Genomic DNA, 19,147 nt, shown 5'->3' with positions numbered 1-19,147 from the left:
TATAGAGTTTATTTTCAAAATTGAGTTTTTCTTACTATTTCATTCATCCACCCGTTGTACCTCGAGTCTGCCGCGCAAGACCAGTTTAGTTCCATGCAGCGTAACTACATCACGCACGCCTCGGGAAAAAAACGCAGAGGCATTTTATGCATGTTAGGACATGGAGGCAACGGAGCAACATGTACAAATAAAATGAATTGAATAGCATCGAGAGTGATAAATGGCAGCATAGTGGTGGGGAACGATCAGAAAAGGAAAAAAATATGACTAATGAAGAAAAAAAAAGAACGATTGTACTTGATAGGCATAGAATATTTGTAAGTTGTTATTGAAATATGAACATAAAAAGAGGTAATTTGAAGATTAGACCTTGCAGCTGAGTTGTTTGGGCGAAAAGCGGTTCGGCTAGGTTATACAACTGTCACAACCGCTCAAGAAGCTGAAGCATGCACATAAATAATTTTTTTGAGACGATGATCATATAAACATTATCCTTATGTATAAACATATTTGTATTGGAGTTATAGTATTATGAATTATAAGTCAATGAAACGTAGCTAAAAGTAAATGGTACACGTCCTGCTATTTTTTTTTTGAAAACCTAAATTCAAATGATACACGTCCTGCTAAATTCAAATCAATAAATTTCGAGCAAAACAAATGAAGTTACCAAACTTTAGCAAACTCTCGGACTTTCGCAGTTTGCCGTTTGAAAAACAACGAATCCGACACCGCACTTTCCCTGCACTACAGTTTGCCCAAGGCGTGACGGTTCTTTCATACAGCCATAGCCACACACTGCAGCGCAGTACGACTTGCCCCCTTGCGTTCACGCAAGCAACCTGCTCATCTCGCTGTCCCAGAACCGCGCGGCTCTACCTGCCACGCCTCTTCCTAGGCCACCAGCCTCCACTGCAACCAGGATAAGACGGGGCCGCGCGGCGAAAGAAACGGGACTGAAGAAAGAATCTGGGATCGGGAGGCCTGCCAGGCTAGTAGAATCTTGAAAGGGAGGCAGCCATGGATATACTGCTAGGATCCGGGAGATTCTTGGCGCGACGGCCGCCCCTCGCGCTCGTCCCTCGCTGCTCTCGAGGCACGCCTGACAAAGGCGGCAGCGACAAAGGTGAGTGATTTGCTGGCTGCCAAGTTCCTTGATGCTTACTGTAGGTGCTTGATAAAATGCCGCAGTCGATCAAGCAGAGTATTGACCGGTCAGAGATGAGCGCTAGCGCAACCATCTCACCAGGATGCAACTGCCTGCTTTCCTCGTTCACTCTGACGTGATCCGCTCTCTGGATCCCGTAGGGCTTCATGTGCTAAGATTCGAGCTAAATGCAATGCTTGCTTCCGTTAGTTTCAAGTGTCGTAGGGCTTCGTGTGGTTTGATTGTTGTTGTGTGTGCGCGCGCATTTGGGTTTGACATAAAGAAATGTATTAAGGCCAGTCTCGGTACATAGTTTCATTGCACAATTAATCAGACTGGGTAACTGTGCCTGTCGAGTGTTATGGGATGAAACTCCTCATTCTCTCTCCTTATAAATATCTTACCAAGTTAGCAAAATTGGTGATGTGGTATGGAAATTAATGCTCATGAAACTCCCACTGAGACTAGCCTAAGACGAGGAAAAAGTGATGATGGTTCTCCTTTGTGAAGTTGTCTTGGCATTTATATGCCTCTCCGGGTGAGATTTACAGTTTTTCTTTCGAAGTAAACCTCTCCGGATGAGGTTTACAGTTCATAATCCATTAGTTTGTTACTGGATTAATCTTAGCCATTTTTACTCCATTGTTGGCTTTGGGCACATTGCAAATTTCCTTAACTGTACTGGAAACTTTTTTTTTGCCAACTGTCAACACTGTGTTTGATTTGAAGAAGAGGACACAGTGTGTCTGCCACCTGGAGATTTTTGCAGTTGAATTGCGTTTGCATTTTTATACCTGATGTATTGGCGCAAAAAGTTACCAATATTTGGACTCTGAGTAGTCTTTATTTGGCTTTGATGCTGTTTGTCCATACATTTGGTTTTGTGGATAGTAGCTGATGAATTGTGAAATTCCCTTTTTAAGGTATTTTCAAGAAGTCTGTTCTATTTAATGATACGAGGGCACGAGGCTATGCATAATCTGCACAAAAAGTTATTATTTGCTGGACTCTGAGTAATCAAAATTTGGCTTTGATGTTGCCTGTCCATAAAATTGGTATGATGGATAGTGGATGATGAATTGTGAATTTCCTTCTTGACAGTAATTTTAGAAACTCTATTACATAATGGTACGAAGCTATGCATAATCTGTGCGACCCCTTACGGTTAGCATTTTTTTTCTGTGCTGCTTATGGAATCTAATCTGTTAGAGGAGTCCTTGCTAATTCAGATAAGATTATGCCATTATGGCTTTAAAAAGTACTTTCAACAAACCGGTGTATCTAATAGAACAAAAAACAGGCTTTTGGAAAGCCATCTCAGTTCCCATCAGAGCCTTGTAGAATTAGTGTTAACATGAACTACTAAAAGATGATAGAATGGATAAATGAGAAACACATTAGCAGACCACTGGTTTCATGTAACCTGTTTTTTCTCTCTTCCAGATGAGAAACAGTAGAAGAGCAAACTAGTACTTAATGTTTGATTATATTGATAAAATACTATGTACGTTATTTACAAGTCCCTCCTGAAGGAAAAAACAGAAAGAAAAATAAAAGCAAAACAGTTACTTTTTAGTTTATCAGGGCAGGTTTGTCTCCCTTTGATCTACAAAGAAGATGGACAATATCTTGAAAAGTGCTTCCTAAGCATATAAGGCATATATTACTAATGGAGACGACTTGGACTCTCCTGCAAAACGAAATTCTAACTGCAGATAGCTTGCAAGGAGAGGATGGACTACAGTTCTAATTTGCAAACTTTGACCCCAGCTGCCTCAAAACACAAAGCATACTACCTTATATTGTTCCTTTGCACAGGATGTTTGGACAAAAAAAATAACTGGATGGGCATGACTGACTGAAGCTCTAGTCTGCAATTGCAAAATGCCTCCATGGACAAATGGTGGTGCTGGATTCCAATGTTTGTACCGAAGGAAAGAAGAAAGGAAGTGAGCGGCATCATTATCTACTCCTGGGGAACCTATGGGATGAACCAAACCATAGACTGTTTCAAAAATCAACTCTGACAACCAGATAGAACCCACTACCTGATCTCGGAGGACATTTCTCAAGAAATTTAGCATTAGGAGGTTAAACTTTTATGAACAGCTTTATGAGCAATCAGTTCTCATTTTTTGTAAATTGTAAGTTTTTATTGTTTGGATCTGCTGATGCAATCCAATGTACCTTTCAAAAGAATGTGTTTCCCTTTTTAATTAAGATGGCAGCGCTCCTGCCTTCCTTTTTTAAATAAGAACCAAAATATGTATTCTTACTTATCTGTTCATAGGTAGTTTATTTGGATATCTGTATGAATGTAGTAACCATATATTTTCTTACTTGTCAGGTGAAACTTCTACGGACTGGGACAAGGCTTGGTCTACATTTAAGAACAAAGGGAAGAGGACCCTATTTTCGGATTTCTCACCAAACAAGTATGTGACCTGGAACCCACGGCGCAGTGAGTATCCATTGGCAGAAGAGGTTGATCCAATCAAGAGAACTGAAAGATCTAACTTGATGCTGTGGACAAGTCCCCAGTTTACCTTGGTGGGGGCAATTATCATCGTCTTGACATTACTAATCTATACGATAGTTGTCCCTCCCAAGTAACTGCAGAAGTGGCAGCTAGGAGGAGCTGTAAGCCAAGACTTCAACTGGGAAGTCTGTATTGTACATTTTGCGTGTACTATACAAACTATAGAAGTATTGCTTCAATTGCAATCAATTAGTATATAATAGCACATCCGTTCCATTTTGGAGGTTTTTCTTCACTCGTATATTAAATGGCTGCTCTTGAGTCTTGATTCTTCACTCGTATAGCGAAGAAATATTTGGGTCAGGTAGAATAATGATATGTTGATCAGTATTCAATAATCATAGTTCATGTCGATGCTCCTGATGTGAGTTTTGTGTATTCTCAGTAACTGCAATGTGTGATCACCAAATATTAGCTGTATTAATAAGTGGCAGGTAGTTTGTAGTGTTGGGACTGCTTGGGCAAGTGGACATGTGCCAAATTTCAGTTAGAAACTGATGGAGCCCATGAGAATCACGTTTCTCATTACAGACAAATTCAAGTCAAAGACGACAGATCATTTTCTTCTTACAATAATAAGCCCTAGGCAGACAGGAATCTTGCTTAGATGTAAAGCAATGTAACAAACTTTTCCTAGGCCCCAGATAATTGGCATATGTCTCTTGTATTGGAGGCACCAGATGGGGTGTCTCAACATCCTGTTGAGTACATAGAGAAATGCAATTCTAAATAACATGTTAGGGCTCTCAAGTTATCTTCAGTGACTTGGTCGTTGCATCTTTATATTCAGCATCTTGGATCTAGTCAAACAGTGGTTTTCATCCTTCAGACTTGAATAGTCTCCAAGTTTGGACTCCCTTATGGGTTGCTGCAGTGTTGGTCTAGTGAAGAGAGATTGGTTTGATTCTAAAATCAAAGCCTATAAGTTTTAGCATTTCTAAGACAGTAGAATGTTGAGAGTATCTGGAGCTGGTTTTGTATTACCTTCAATCCTTTGCTTATGACAGAAATTGTTTACATTTCAGCCAAAAACAGTGTATAACATTTAATTTACACTGTTTTGTGAATTATTTCCATGATAGTTATTTTTGTCTCCTTTTGTTACTCTTGCACTGCCTTTGATTCCAGACACTTGCAAACAGAAAATTGGTCCATGCTGGTGACCATGACTTTTATCCCAATGTGAACGGAATAAATCGGTCACAGGGGTAGTGTGTCATTCAAGTCAACTTCTCTCTCGATGTCTAAGCCCTTATTTACTTGGGAAGTTGGGAGGTGCCAAATTGGCATTTTGCCATAAATGCGACACTGTAGCGTTTCGTTTGTATTTGTGAATTATTGTCCAAATATTGACTAATTAGGCTCAAAAGATTCGTCTCGCAAAGTACAACAAAACTGTGCAATTAGTTTTTGATTTCGTCTACATTTAGTACTCCATGCATGTACCGCAAGTTTGATGTGATGGGGAATCTTCTTTTTGCATAGTGTCAAAGTTGGGAGTTTTGTGGGAAGTAAACAAGGGCTAAATAATTTTTTATAACATCTTGAGTCCATCTGTTCCTGTATTTTAATGGTTGATTGATTGTGCATTATTGTACCGATTATCAAAAGATGTCTTAGTTTATGTCTGCTTTCTGGGCACTTGCAATATCCATGTCTAACAGAGAATCAGACTGCATGATTTTCAGTGCTGAATCTGATAGCTTCCTGGCATGAAAGATTCTCTATTTTTCATCTCCTGTTCTTGTCTGGAGACCCATCCCCATATCCCATTGCTAGAGACAGATTAATGCTTAGAATCACCGCGGGCAATTGGACAGCCACAGAAGGGCGTACTTTTCTATTCCAATCCAGCTGGAATGATGAATCGTGAACCTAGCCAGTCGTAATCCAACATTTTTCAGATCAGCTTTGTGACCACTCCACCCAAACACCAGATTGGCTTGTCACCATTGTTCTTGTAAATCAGATTTGATTGCTGGCAACCAGCAAATGTGGTTGATTATTCCAATATTAGTAGTACTTCTATTATTATTTTCACATTGTATTGCACAAAAAACAGTCTTTCTGAACTGAATGCAAGACACGGTCTCACTGAATGGAAGACAGAGTCACTCCTGAATATGTACAAGCAGAGTCTTGCCAGTGTATCTCAAGGTTTCAGACAGAGAAATGAGACTGAGCAAAGGTGCAAGTCCAAAGAGCTTCCAGAAGTTTTCAAACTTCAGAGAGCACCTTGCTCCCCAAGGATTCAAGGAAGCTTGGCCCTTACTCTACCCAGTGCCCTCCGGCCCTCCCTGACACAGCATCCCATCAACGGCTATAAAATGGCAGCGCCGTCGCCTCCCCCTGTCACTCACTCACTCTGACATCAGACACAACACACCACAGCACAGAGCACACGGCTCTTCTGTCCCCAAATTTCCGTGCCTTCCTGAGCAAGAAGGCGCCCGCGGCGGCGATGGAGCGGCGGCCGCAGCAGCAGGCGGCCAGGCGGACCCTTCCGCGGCGCGGCCAGATCAAGGTGCGCATCTTTGCGAGCCTGTTCCGGTGCCTCGTCCCCAAGGCAGCAGCGCGCAAGGAAGGCGGCAAGAACAAGGAAGTCAGCAGCCGCCGCGTCTCCCCCAGTGGTTGATGCGGTCTGGGCGAGGGGAAGATGGCCAGGATTCTGGAGAATCAAGAATTGGGTCGCTGCGACCCGGTGAGAAATGCCGCGGCGCCGGACCGCCGGTCCTTGAACCGGTGGAGAGCCGGGGTGGGGTTGGTCGGTGTGTGCGCGTGAGTAAGCTGAATCCGTGATAATGGTATGGCCGTGTGGCATTCAGAGTTTCAGAATTCAGACAGGGCAGGGAATAATCTGAATTCAGAAGCTCTCGGTGATCAGATGGAGTCTCTGAACTCCGGCTTCGGCTGGAGTGCTCTGTGCTCTCTAGCCTATGTTCTTTAGCACCAATTATAATCTGTAGTAGTATGGGGAATTTTCTCTTTTTTTCCTTTTGAGATCAGTGCCGTGTGGGTGCTTATGTCGAACGTTGCAATTGCAATTGATGTAGTGGTTGTGAATTTCCGTTATGCTCAGCATTGTGATTGTGTACTCTGTTTCTTTCACTTGAACAAGCTTTTGTTCTTCTCTTTTTATGACGATGCATGGGTACTTACTGAAAGAAGTTTGAAACTACAATGATCGCGTATTGGATACAGATTCTTCTCCGTTAGGTATCCGCCACCGATGTTCATTCGATACGAATCGGACAAGCACTGAACACGCTTTCTGCCTCTGAATGCAGACAGTACGTATTAGATACAATAGTTTCAGAATTCAGGCAGGGCAGTGAATAATCTGAATTCGGAAGCTTTCGGTGAACAAGTGGAGCCTGAACTCTGGCATCAGCCTGTGTTCTTTTCGCAGTAGCCTGTAGTTCTTTCCCCTTTCCTTTTGAGATCGCTGTCCTGTGGGTGGTTATATCGAACATTGCCAGATGCCATTTGATGTGGAGGTGAAGAATTCCTGGTCTGCGTTGAGTGTAATCTGTTTCTTCCCGTTGAAAAACGCTCTCCTCTTCTCCAATCCAGATGCATCGATATTTACAGAAAATATGATGCGCGGATACTTGCAGATTCTGGCGTATGGGACACCGATACTCCTATACTTACCGGACAAGCACCAGTGCACCACAAATGCACTTGCAGATCTGGCTGTGTTCTTCATGCTCTTTTCCTCTTTCCCCATTGTGCATTCGGTTCCACTTCCCCTCCCCAAACCCCAGCGGTCTTGAGCCTTGGATCCGGATGGCAGAGGCTCTGGAAGTTGGCACGGTTCCCTTTGCTGCGAGGGTCTTGTAAATCGAGGTGCTTGTGCTTCACGGCGAAGTCTTGCCCTGGAAGCTTATCTGCTGATTGGGCCCGACACGGCATCAGCAGTTATGCTAGCGGAACAAGAAAAGTGGCGAGCCTTTTGGTCCCACTGACTGGCCGACTCGGACTGAAGCAACAGAAAATTTGCCTTCGTCATCCACACAGGGATGCAAGCGGGGCGGGTTGCGGCTGCCCGCCCCGCGGCCGCATGCGCCGGGCGCCGCGAGCTATCCTGCGGGCACACGCGGGGGCCCGCATCTCGCCGCAAAGCTCCTGCGGGCACGAGCAGGCAAACAGCGCCTTCCCGCGGGCACGTCCCAGAGCTAATCAAGCCAATATATGTAAGAAATATACCAGTCCATAAAATAAACTTTAAATTTCACCAAAAATAAGAAAAAAGTTCTAAAAATCATAAAGAACAAAAACTACGTTTACGGTCATGATTGTATATTTGTTTATTACAATACAACAAAGACTGCCGATTAGGAACATAGACTAAAGATGAAATGAAATTCACAAATACAAGAGAACCAGTTGCTCAGAACATGCACACAAAGCAAGAGTGCCGATCAGGAACCAATACTAAAGATGGCAGCTTATTGAATAGAACATGGCTTCATAGAATAATCAGCTGCAATTGCACTAGCGTAACTTGATGATCTTGCCCCTGTGGATCGGAGTTGCTGGCACAATGATCTGTAAGCATTCGGACATCTAGATTTGCAAGACTATTGACATCTTATGACTGACAAAACAATATAGTAATGTGCATACCTCATTCATCATTAAAAAAAAATACTAGTCTCAAAGATAGGCTCAGGATTCTTTCCATAATAATATATAAATTAAGGACGTGACAATACAATATAACATCTGCACATCCTGCATTTCTGCAAGACTGGATGTCCCATGCAGCTAGCTCAATTTCCTCTGTCCAAAAAAAAATGCAACTCCCGCTTCTCGAAAAGTTAAACAGTTCCAAATTTATAAAAAAGATACTAGCATTCACGTCTCTCCAAATAGATTAGTATGAAAATATATTACATGATTAATTTATTAATATTTATTTTATACCATAAATATTAATACTATTTTATATAAATTTAATCAAATTTAAAATTGGTTGACTTATCGTGAAACGAGATTACATACTTTTGACGGTACATACTTTTTTTGACGCAGGGAGTAATCATGTGCAGTACAATAAGAGAATTTGCAGAATAGATGCATGTCCTCTAGTTCATTTGTCACATAGCTCTCACGTTGCTTTCACCGACTATGAAGTCAAGTTTTCTCTTGAAATTAGAGGGTGTTTGGATACGAGGTGCTAAACTTTAACATGTCGGATGCTAATTAAAAGGACTAAGCATAAACATAAGCGAATTATAAAACTAATTGCACAGATGGAGTCTAATTCATGAGACAAATCTATTAAAGCTAATCAATCAATCATTAGATTGGTTACTGTAGCACCACATTGTCAAATCATGGTGTAATTAGGCTGTAATTAGGTTTAATAGATTCGTCTCGCGAATTAGACTTCATCTATGTAATTAATTTTATAATTAGATAATTAGTATCGAACATCCATTGTGACCCGGCGCATCCTCGGTCCCCTCCTCTCCCGATAGCGGCGCCCTCCGCGGTCCCCTCCTCTTCTCCCGACGGCGGCGCCTCTCCTTGGGCCCCTCCTCTCCCGGCGGCGGTGGGCTGGCGCGGAGGAGAGGAGCTGCGGCCCCCCTTCTTCTCCTCCCGGGCGCAAGCAGTAGCAGCAGGGGAGCCGCTCCGTTTCCACCACTCGAGCGGGCGGCGGCGCAACTGGTGCTCGCCCTCGCCGGTGCCGGGCGGGCCCCTCCGGCGATTTCCCTCTCCGTCCCCGCTCCTCTCGTCTCGGTGCAAGCTGCACGATCGGAACTGAGGGGCCCTTCCGGCGATTGCTGCGTGTCAACTGTGGTCTGTGATAGGGCATGAAGAACAGGCAAGAAGAAACGAGGGAGCTGGTGTTATGCGGATGGTAGTAGATAGACAAGGGCCCTGTTTAGTTTCCCCAAAATCCCAACTTTGGCACTATGCAAAAAGAAGATTCCCATCACATCAAACTTGCGGTACATGCATGGAGTACTAAATGTAGACGAAATCAAAAACTAATTGCACAGTTTTGTTGTACTTTGCGAGACGAATCTTTTGAGCCTAATTAGTCAATGTTTGGATAATAATTCACAAATACAAACGAAATGCTACAGTTGCGCATTTATGGCAAAATACAAACTTTGCCACTCCCAGCCTTATTTAATTGTCCAAGTTTGGAGGTGCCAAATTGCTGTTACAGCACTGTAGCACACTGTAGTGTTTTGTTTGTATTTGTGAATTATTGTCCAAACATTGACTAATTAGGCTCAAAAGATTCGTCTCGCAAAGTACAACAAAACTGTGCAATTAGTTTTTAATTTTGTCTACATTTAGTACTTCATGCATGTACCGCGAGTTTGATGTGACGGGGAATCTTCTTTTTGCATAATGCTAAAATTGGGAATTGGGGTAAACTAAACAAGGGCTTGGAAACTAAACAAGGCCAAGGATGAGTTGCTGCTGGTGTGTGGTGTGTGCGCGTGCAGATGGAATGAGCTCATGGACATGTGGTCCTACATGTCATACTGTCATAGTAACAGCAGTTTGTGATTTATTTTTTATTATTTGATCCACTAATCGTTCTCCATGCACTAAACTTGTTAATCTCGGGAGGAAAGAGAGATAAACAAAGAAAGGAGCAGCGCATAGGAGAGAAAGAAGGGAGAGAGAATGAAAGGGAACGAGAGGCTGACAGATTAGGTCCACAGTTATCTCCGCTTACAGTTCACGCCAAATGACTTTTAACTTTCTCACAATTCACGGTAGCTTTTCAATAGCTCACAGCCCACCACACCCGAACAGACTTGAATATTATCATACTAAAACAACCATCCAATTGCACTGAACTGAACAAATGCTTTTCACAAATAAATGTATCATGTCACTAAAAAGATCGGCACCAATAGGTAGAACGCAATCAATCACTAGCAGAAGTGTAGATCATAGGTCATAGAAAAATAGAGCAAATTCATGAGATTATTAATCGGAAAAAAGGACATGAAAATCAGGATGTTGTCCCTTCACTTCAGCCTTCGGGCAAGCAGTTCAAAACTTCCACCACACGCTCGATTCGATTCGGTTCTTCTTCAATAGGACTAAAGTGGTAGGTCGAGTTAATCTGAACCTGTCTACAAGACCCGACGTCTGCATCAAGAATGGTGTCGCTGTTTTGGATGCCATATCAGGAGCAGCTCCACCGTACCATTGTGTATGAGTACTTGCAATACAAACAAGAATACACAGTAATCAAATTAAGTTGCGTAGGCAATTTGTCATCACTTATCACCTCGTCAAATATGTCGAGCAAAAACTAACAGAGATTCAGAGAAGATGCATAGCTCGGAACGGGAGAAACGCTTTCCGAGCTTCTTCCCGCTTGCATCCCAAATTCCCGGAGACAAATAAACAAGAGGAATCGAAACTTTAGTAGGTGAATCATCTATACCGGGGGGAGGAACGAAGATTTTACACGCGTACCATGAGCACGGCGCAACGAGGATGGCGGCGCGCCGGCGCCCCTCTGTTCCCAATCCCCTTTCTCCGGATCCCGACGGTGCCCTCTTTCGTTTTTTTGCGGGCAAAATTGAGACCGTCCAGCGGGTTGCGGTGCGGGTTTGTCCAGCGGGCTTGCAGCAATGACCCGATACCACTGGCACTGCTTTTCTTTTCATGGCGTGCGGCGCTTTTGCTCTGAATTTTTTTGTTTTGTTTTGGACGTTTTGGATCATGAGATGACGGGAGGTGGTTGTGTCGAGCCCCGGTTGGCTAAAAACGGCGTGGGTTCTCGCTCGGCGTGACAATCCACCTGGATTTCGTCAAAACTTGATCGTGAAACATTTCCCAATTGGTGGGTAGTAGTAATATCTTCGCAATGCAATTCGTAGAGTCTTCCTAGGTGAACTGGCTGTTAAGTTTGCTAGATGTGTATAATTGCTTACTGCTTCCGTGCTCACTCGTTCTAGTTTGCTATGAATAACCTGTCAGCGTTGGCAGTGAATCACCCGTGTGACGGCAGGATCCCGCTTCGTTAAGGAAGAAATCGATAGATCCTATTCGTTTTGACTTTTTCTATATACATAATTTTTATTACGTATCTAGATATAGTATATATCTAAGTGCATATCAAAATTTATGTAATAAAAAAGCCAAAATGAATACTAATTTGGGACGGATGGAGTATTAAAAAGGTGCATATGATGCCCGTGTGCAAAACTCTTCTCTTAGCTTTGCAAGTTGAAGGTTAAATATCTGGGTTTTTTTTGGAGATTTGGGCTTCTTTAAAAAATAACATTTAAGGTGCAAAATGCACTTATTTCTTTAAACTAAGTAATGAGGTCATATAAACCAAAACGAACAGGTAACAGTAACACTACCTAATGCCGATGCACCACATGAAAGGTGGGCCCCAAGCTAGTTTCTTTTTTTTAGTCACCGGGGGAGAGAATCCCCACTTTGGGTAGGTCAAAATATTACAAGATTTTCAGCGATAAAAAGCGGAGGAAAAGATACAACCGGATACAACAAAGACGCCACATACACTTTTAAAAGTCAAGGTACAAGCCGAAGGACAACCACCAATCGCTGACTAGAGCCACCGTTGAATAACATACTAAGCCTTCCACCAATCGCTGACTAGAGCCGCCACTGAACAACATACTTGCCCAGAGAGCCATGGCTGTTGCACATCCATACCATCCCTCGCAACTACGTCGCTCCACTGTCACCCTCCATCTAAGAGTCAGGCCAACAGAGTGGGACTAAAGATGGTAGGAGGAACCCTTGAAGCTGATGGTAACACCTTTCGTAGCACATCCGAGTTCCACCCACCGCCATCCAACGTCGTACAAGGGGAGGAAGCCTCGTAGGGGAATGATGGAAAAGATGAAAACACCACCCGACATAAGATTTGATGGCACCATCAACAAGAAGAGCACTGACGAAGTAGAGGTGCCAAATGCGGGACACTCGTCAAACCACGATGAAAGTCAACAACCTATATCAGCAGTTCCAAAAGAATGTACGCACGTTGAGAACAGAGACACCCAGTGTCACCAAGAGCACAGGGAAAATCGCAAGGGGCATTGTGAATGGCGGCATGAGGGGATCTCCAAAAGTGATGTCTTCACCAAGGGGACGACGTTGAACCGACGCCGCCATCGCTAGATAGGAAGATCGGAACGGGTTTTCACCCGAAATCCCTCAAAATAGAACTTGGAGTAGGGGTCGGTGCTACGGTGATCTCTTCGAGAAGGAAGGTGAAGCCCAAGGACATCACCACCGCCGACACCGGCATTACTCCGGCCGCCCCTGGCTTGGCTGGGGACGATGCGAGCGGAAGTAAGCTAGTTTCTTTTTCTTCTTCCCAACATTCATCTAAGATACTATGTATATTTTATGGATTTTGTGGAGAAATTATTTCCTTTTTGCGAAGGTGTAGTTTCTTTTTTAATACTTTTTTTGAAAGGTGACTTTTTTAGTACTTTCAAATCCTCAAAGGGGCCCTAGGTTAATCAGCAGGTGCGACAAACACAATTCTGTGGCTGCTAGCTCTGTGCAGTACTGCAGTGTGCTCGCCGCCTCGCCCCCCAGGCCCCCCCGGCCCCAGGCCAGAGGCCACCACCTTTTGGTTCCCACACGACGCAAGATACAAGATCTCGGTTCCATCTCGCTTTCCCCGGCACGGAATCCCCCCGAGATCGTGGTCGCGGATGGTAGGCCAGCAGGCCACCACTGCTCGGCACTTGGGCCCTTGCCTCGGGGTTGGAGGGCTCACCGGCTCAGGCAGGCCCCGCCCGGCCGGCGCCCCGTGACTTCACAGCGAAGAAAAAGGAGCCTCTCTCCCGTCCGTCCTGACGACACGCCGGGCCAGGCACCAGCATTTCGGCGAGAGGCTCCTCATCCCCACCCTGGATCAGACGCCGGTCACGGTCAGCTCGTCAACCTGCATATGTTCATCGAACGTGCCTGCGGGCTGCGGATCCACGAGGAGCCCCCAAAAAAGACGCGGGTCATGATCAGGAGACGGAGACAGCAGAATCCAGGCGGGGTCACGAGGCGATTTCCACCGTCCAGGCCAGGATTGTGAGTGTGGAGAGAGTGTCCAGCCGGTGCAACGCACGGCGGCGGCGCGGTGAGCCGGACGATGCGACGACGGTCACCGCCTCACCGGCGCTCACCGCGACGCGGTCGTGGATAAGATCGGGCGCCGAACGTGCCGCTGGCCACGAGCCCACGACGACTGGACGAGGATCCGTCCGAGCCCAAACAAAACCACCACGGCCAGCTGGCCACCAGAAAGAAAAGGAAGAGCGCTGGCCGTCGCCGGTCGGAGCCCCGGGGTCAACAAGTCGTCCAGGGCCACGTGCGTCGTACAAACATACGAGGCCCACGACGGTGACCTGACGGCTGATTTGCTTTGTTTTTTTATTGTTTGGGTTTTGCTTTTTCTGGGAGAACAAGAGGCAATCGTATGACTGCGATTGCGGCAATCGTTTCATCTCCCGAGACTTGAGACTTTCAGATCAGAGGCTGGTAGGCTGGCAGCGGCGAGCTGTACGCCTGTACCTGCATGCATCGGCTGATCGCCGTCACATGCTCGGCTACCTGCGAACAGCTAGTACTCCACATGTACGAGTAGTAGAATATTTGAGGCTTTTCTTTTTTAAAAAAATAGTTGAGGCGGCCTGGCCAGACCTCTGTGTGACTCAGAGGGCGTTTGGTTCCTTTGCTTATTTTTAAGCAAGTGTCACATCAATATTTAGATACTAATTAGGAGTATTAAACGTAGGCTATTTACAAAACCCATTATATAAGTGGAGGCTAAACAACGAGACGAACCTATTAAGTCTAATTAATCCATTATTAGCAAATGTTTACTGTAGCAACACATTGTCAAATTATGGACTAATTAGGCTTAATAGATTCGTCTCGCCGTTTAGCCTCCACTTATGTAATGGATTTTGTAAATAGTCTACGTTTAATACTCCTAATTAGTATCTAAACATTCGATGTGACAGGTGCTTAAAAATAAGCAATCTAACCAAACCAGGCCGGGCCCGATTCGTCGTGCCGGGCACCCTGTGACCTGTGCAGGGTAGGCACACTCCGTTGTCGTACGTGCGTCATTGGAGGACGTAGAGCCCAAGATCTAGGGTCACGTCATCGCAATTTGAAGCGAGCGAGGCCGAGTGAGAGACGCGCGACACGACACGATACGCGTCCGGTACACCCACTTGTCTGTCTGACTGTCTCTGCTCGCCCACACACACCACTGACTACTGAATGTATCAATCACGTACCGGGACGGAGAACACTAGAACAGGAGCCACTGAATGAGCGACCAGCCGAGCTCACGTTCCGGATCGGAACTAGGAGCAGGCCAAGAACAGAGCAGCAGTTGCCAATAAGCACTAGCCCCCTTCACTCTTTCCGATCAGTTTGAATGCGAGATCAGGTAGTGCTGAAGGACTAGGACTAGTCGTCGACTGAAGTTCACCGGGTTTTCTTTTTTGCTTCCAAGTGCAAAAGACGAAAACATTGAGGGTAAAGAAATGAAATTTGCGTATATACAAGACAGGATCAGCACAGCAGTGCCAGTAGCACCTTCGCCTCACACTTCTGCGGCTCACTCGCGCACCAAACCACTCTTCGGCGGCGGCCTCTCCCACTCGCCGGCGGCGCTCCTTAGCTAGCGGTGTGCGTGCGCGACGCGTGCCATGGACGGGCAGGGCCACGGCGGCCAGAGGAAGAAGCCCCACGGCAACCCCAACCCCAGGAGGGGCAGCATCTTGATTGGGATCGTGAAAGAAATCACCGGCGGGAGCACCAGGAACCATGATGGAAGCGGCGCGCGGCGGTGGCAACGACAACGTTGGGGCGGAGCATACGCCGCCGGCGGCGGCGGTGCCAACAGTGATTTAGGGCCTGATCGGTTCACTAACCACCGCAGCCTGGCTTGTAGCTGCCATGCAGGCTCCTGCAGGCCAGGCTTGCTAGACTGCAGTGGCGCTTTGTTTGGCTCCCGTACCCACGTAGCCAGGCTTGCAGAAGAGATTGATTGGTTGGCTGCACAGCCGATTCTCATGTATCTGCAGAGCCGCTGCGTGGGTGCTTTTGCATGTCGAGAGCCTGACTCGCTGCCTGGACCAGGTAACCAAACTCTCCCTGCATTCGGTGAGCATGGTTCAGCAGCGCTGCGAACTAATCAGGCCCTTAGGCACCGCGGATCTTGCACAGTTGCACTCATGTATGGAATGGCAAATCACTTTGGTTGATTTTTTGCGAGCCAGACCTGAGGTGAACTCGCCCAGAGCCTACAACACCTTAGAGACCCCCCAAGACGGCGACATGGCGATTTACGTTGTGTTGATTGTGGTGTTTTCTTTTGTCTCTTGGAGAGAAGAAGATTAGAAAGACATTTATTCCGTTGATCTTACATGCAGCCTCTAGGAGTAGTGCATCGGTGGCTGTATTCCCTGGTTACTATCAGTTCGTAGTCTCCCTATCTCCATGTTTATTTAATTTGCAGCATTATTGCTTCGGAAGGAGATATACTACTCCTTTGCGAGTTTAGTATACGCTAGTGTTCCTAGAAAGATTATTACAGACTAGAGTGGACTACTCTTCCCCCACCGCGGCATCACATTCACTGCATGCAGGATGCAGCTGAGGCCGATGCAACTAGCATAGAGTACATACCATATGCACGTGTAAAAAAAGTCTCCGTACGCACGCTGCTTACCCCTACGTCACCCGTGCTACGTCATCGCCATATTACTACCAGGAGCAGTCATTTCGGTGCTGTGACACCTGACACGAGGCACGAGATTCACAGAGCGAACCCAGAAGGCCAGAACTCGCGTCCTGGAACCGGAGGAAAGCAGAGCAGCTGCCAATAGGCAATAACCCCTCTGCAGCATTTCGGAATAGTCATAGGCCACTACACGTGAACGAACATGCATGACCAAACACCTTCATTCACAAGTGCGCGCGTGCGTAAGGCTAGTCCCAGTGCAAGGTTTCATTGTACTATTTCTAAGGATGTCATATCATCCCATGAGGTGTATTCTCATGAATAAAACAGGGAGTTACAGTGCACAGTTTCATTTCACGATTTCATAGGATGCCCATGACATTTAATTGTGAGGCATGTGATTGGATATGGTTAGATGAAATGAAACTCTATAGCCCCCAATGCAAGTTTCAATAGGTTTCATAGTCTTAGAAACAGTGTATACACAGTTTCATCCTGATGAAACCCCTTCCCTCTCTCACTTCATAACTACCATGCCATGTCATCACATATGCTGATGTGTCACCGTATTTAATGTGCATGAAACCTCTACGAAACTCCCACTGGGATTAGTGTAATAACAAGCTCCGATTTCCAGTGGGCGTAAGAGAGGTGAGCCATTGGCGCCTACTCTTCAAACGGGCAAAGGCGACTATCTTTTTTCTCGAGGTGTGCCCAGACGGCCAGAGTTGAGCTAGCGCCTAGCGATCTGAGCTGAGAGAGTGTGCTGACTGTGACTCATGCCAGGGGCACATCCACCCATCCGCAACCACCTGTCTGCCCCCTGTTTGCCAGCGATCATGCGTATAGTACATGGACACGAAGCCAGCCATCAGCCAATGATCACACCCTCCTACTCCTCTCTCCCTCCCAAAAACATCTCTCTTCTCTCGAGGAGTTAAATTTTTTAAATTTGATCAAAATTTATAAAAAATGTACTACTATTTATGATGTATAATATTAGATTGAGCATTGGGTATACTTTCATAATAAATTTATTTGTAGATACACATGTTGATACTATTTTCATAATAAATTTATTTGTAGGTACAGACGTTGATACTATTTTCTATATTCTTAGTTAAACTTAAAAACGATAAATCTCCTTGTGTTTATTTTGGGCTGGAGGGAGGATGACAGCAACGCGCACCAGGCACCAGCCAATGATCACGCTCGATGCAAAGCTCTGTGTGAGGACTAGTCGCCGGCCGGGCCAATTATTCTACTCCTGTACTATAAGATAACCCCCCAACCGTGCACGCCTAGCTCCACACAGCCTCACTCGCGCCGTCGCTCTCACTCCACGCAAAACCACTTCCAGCCTCGGGCGGCTCCGCCTCTCGCCCTCGCCACCGCCGCGTCCGGTGCGCGCGCGCTCGATCGCCATGGACGGGCAGGACGGCGACAGCAAGCAGAAGACGAAGCCCCACGGGAACCCGTACCCCAAGAGGGGCTCGATTAAGAAGCAGATCATCAAGGACTGGACCGGCGGCAGCGGCGGCGGCAACGACAGCGGCGGGGACGCCAGCAGCAGTGGCTCCGCCGCCGCTGGTGGCTACTACGGCGCCGACTGACGCATGGCGCGTGCGCCGGAGCGAGCCCCCGTGATGGTTTGTTAGCTGTTGCTCAAGTTTGGCTGCCGCCGGCCGGCCGGATTAATGCTAGGCCAGTAGGCTAGCTACCTGCCGGTTGCTAATTAATTAAGCCAGCGGATCGTGTAGGGGTGGAGGAGAAGCGTGCGGATGGTGGTGTACAAATTTGGCCATGTGCTTGCGTTGCTTGGTTGTGTAACTTGTCTTCAATAAAATCTGATGGGGCCGCACCTACTTGGATTTAAGTTTTTAGTGTCTCTGTTCATCAGTTTTCTGCACCGAATGATCTCCTCTATCGTCGTCGTTGCTCTTCTTGTGTGTGAACGTGCGGATCTACGTTTATCTTTGTTGTTGCCACCCCTCGATCGGATTCGTGTGTCTATCTTTCAGGGGTCTCCGGCACCTCGAATCGTGCATGCATGTATCAACTGGGTAATGGTCGATGCTGCTGTATCCATCACAAACAGTTTGCCCTTCCTTTTGTTCCGCGAATAATTGTGTTTTAACTTTTTATCTCTGAGCAAAGAATACCCTAAATTCTCTAATACTAATTGGTAATTAGCCACTGTAATTATTCTATCCCCCCCACAATGAATTGGATTCAGGAGAACATGTTCGCTTTGGGCTAACCACTGCAGGCGGCGACCTTATTCGTTCCCCATTCCATCCTACAAATTCCCGCGCGGTGCTATGAAGATGACTTGTCCACCACATGAACGTGCTGGTACGTGCGCACGGTCGTGCTGCTCACTCGCACGTGCGGTGCGTGGGAGTCTTCACGTGAAATCAAGAAACGAATCGTATATGATCCCGGACAGAGCGTAAACATATCCACTTTGCATCCCCTCTCGAGCATCGTCTTCTTCAAACTACTAGCTCCGATCGGCTTCCTAGTAGAATATTCATGATCGAGCACGCGCGCACTACATCTAGATGGATTCGGCGTTAAGACAATCCGGATACAGCTCATGCTTGTTCGTCGGTGGTGTCCGGTATTCACTTTCCGTGGACTTTTGCTTGACCAAAAGCCAACCGCTCGTTGGACGTCGTCACCCGTCACGTCACGGGCTTGAGTCATTGCTTGCGTCATCGTA

At 46.1% G+C, this 19,147-nt stretch overlaps 1 protein-coding gene and 1 long non-coding RNA gene across 2 annotated transcripts; one reads left to right on the top strand and one right to left on the bottom strand.

Annotated features, from left to right (window-relative positions):
• Window positions 1-836: 836 nt before the first annotated feature.
• Window positions 837-3,921, top strand: LOC117840259 (uncharacterized). The gene is made up of 2 exons (XM_034720737.2): window positions 837-1,126; window positions 3,495-3,921. The coding sequence occupies exons 1-2, from the start codon at window positions 1,021-1,023 to the stop codon at window positions 3,758-3,760; spliced, it is 372 nt and encodes a 123-aa protein (XP_034576628.1). The 5' UTR covers window positions 837-1,020; the 3' UTR covers window positions 3,761-3,921.
• Window positions 3,922-10,481: 6,560 nt separating this feature from the next.
• Window positions 10,482-11,612, bottom strand: LOC117840087 (uncharacterized). The gene is made up of 2 exons (XR_004636940.2): window positions 11,148-11,612; window positions 10,482-11,045 (listed from the first exon to the last, which is right to left on the bottom strand). It is a non-coding gene; the product is annotated as an uncharacterized lncRNA (long non-coding RNA).
• Between the last annotated feature and the right edge of the window lie 7,535 nt (window positions 11,613-19,147).

The sequence above is a fragment of the Setaria viridis genome, chromosome 9 (assembly GCF_005286985.2).
Source record: "Setaria viridis chromosome 9, Setaria_viridis_v4.0, whole genome shotgun sequence".
Classification (NCBI taxonomy): domain Eukaryota; kingdom Viridiplantae; phylum Streptophyta; class Magnoliopsida; order Poales; family Poaceae; genus Setaria; species Setaria viridis.
This window is presented reverse-complemented; position numbering and strand designations above follow the sequence as displayed.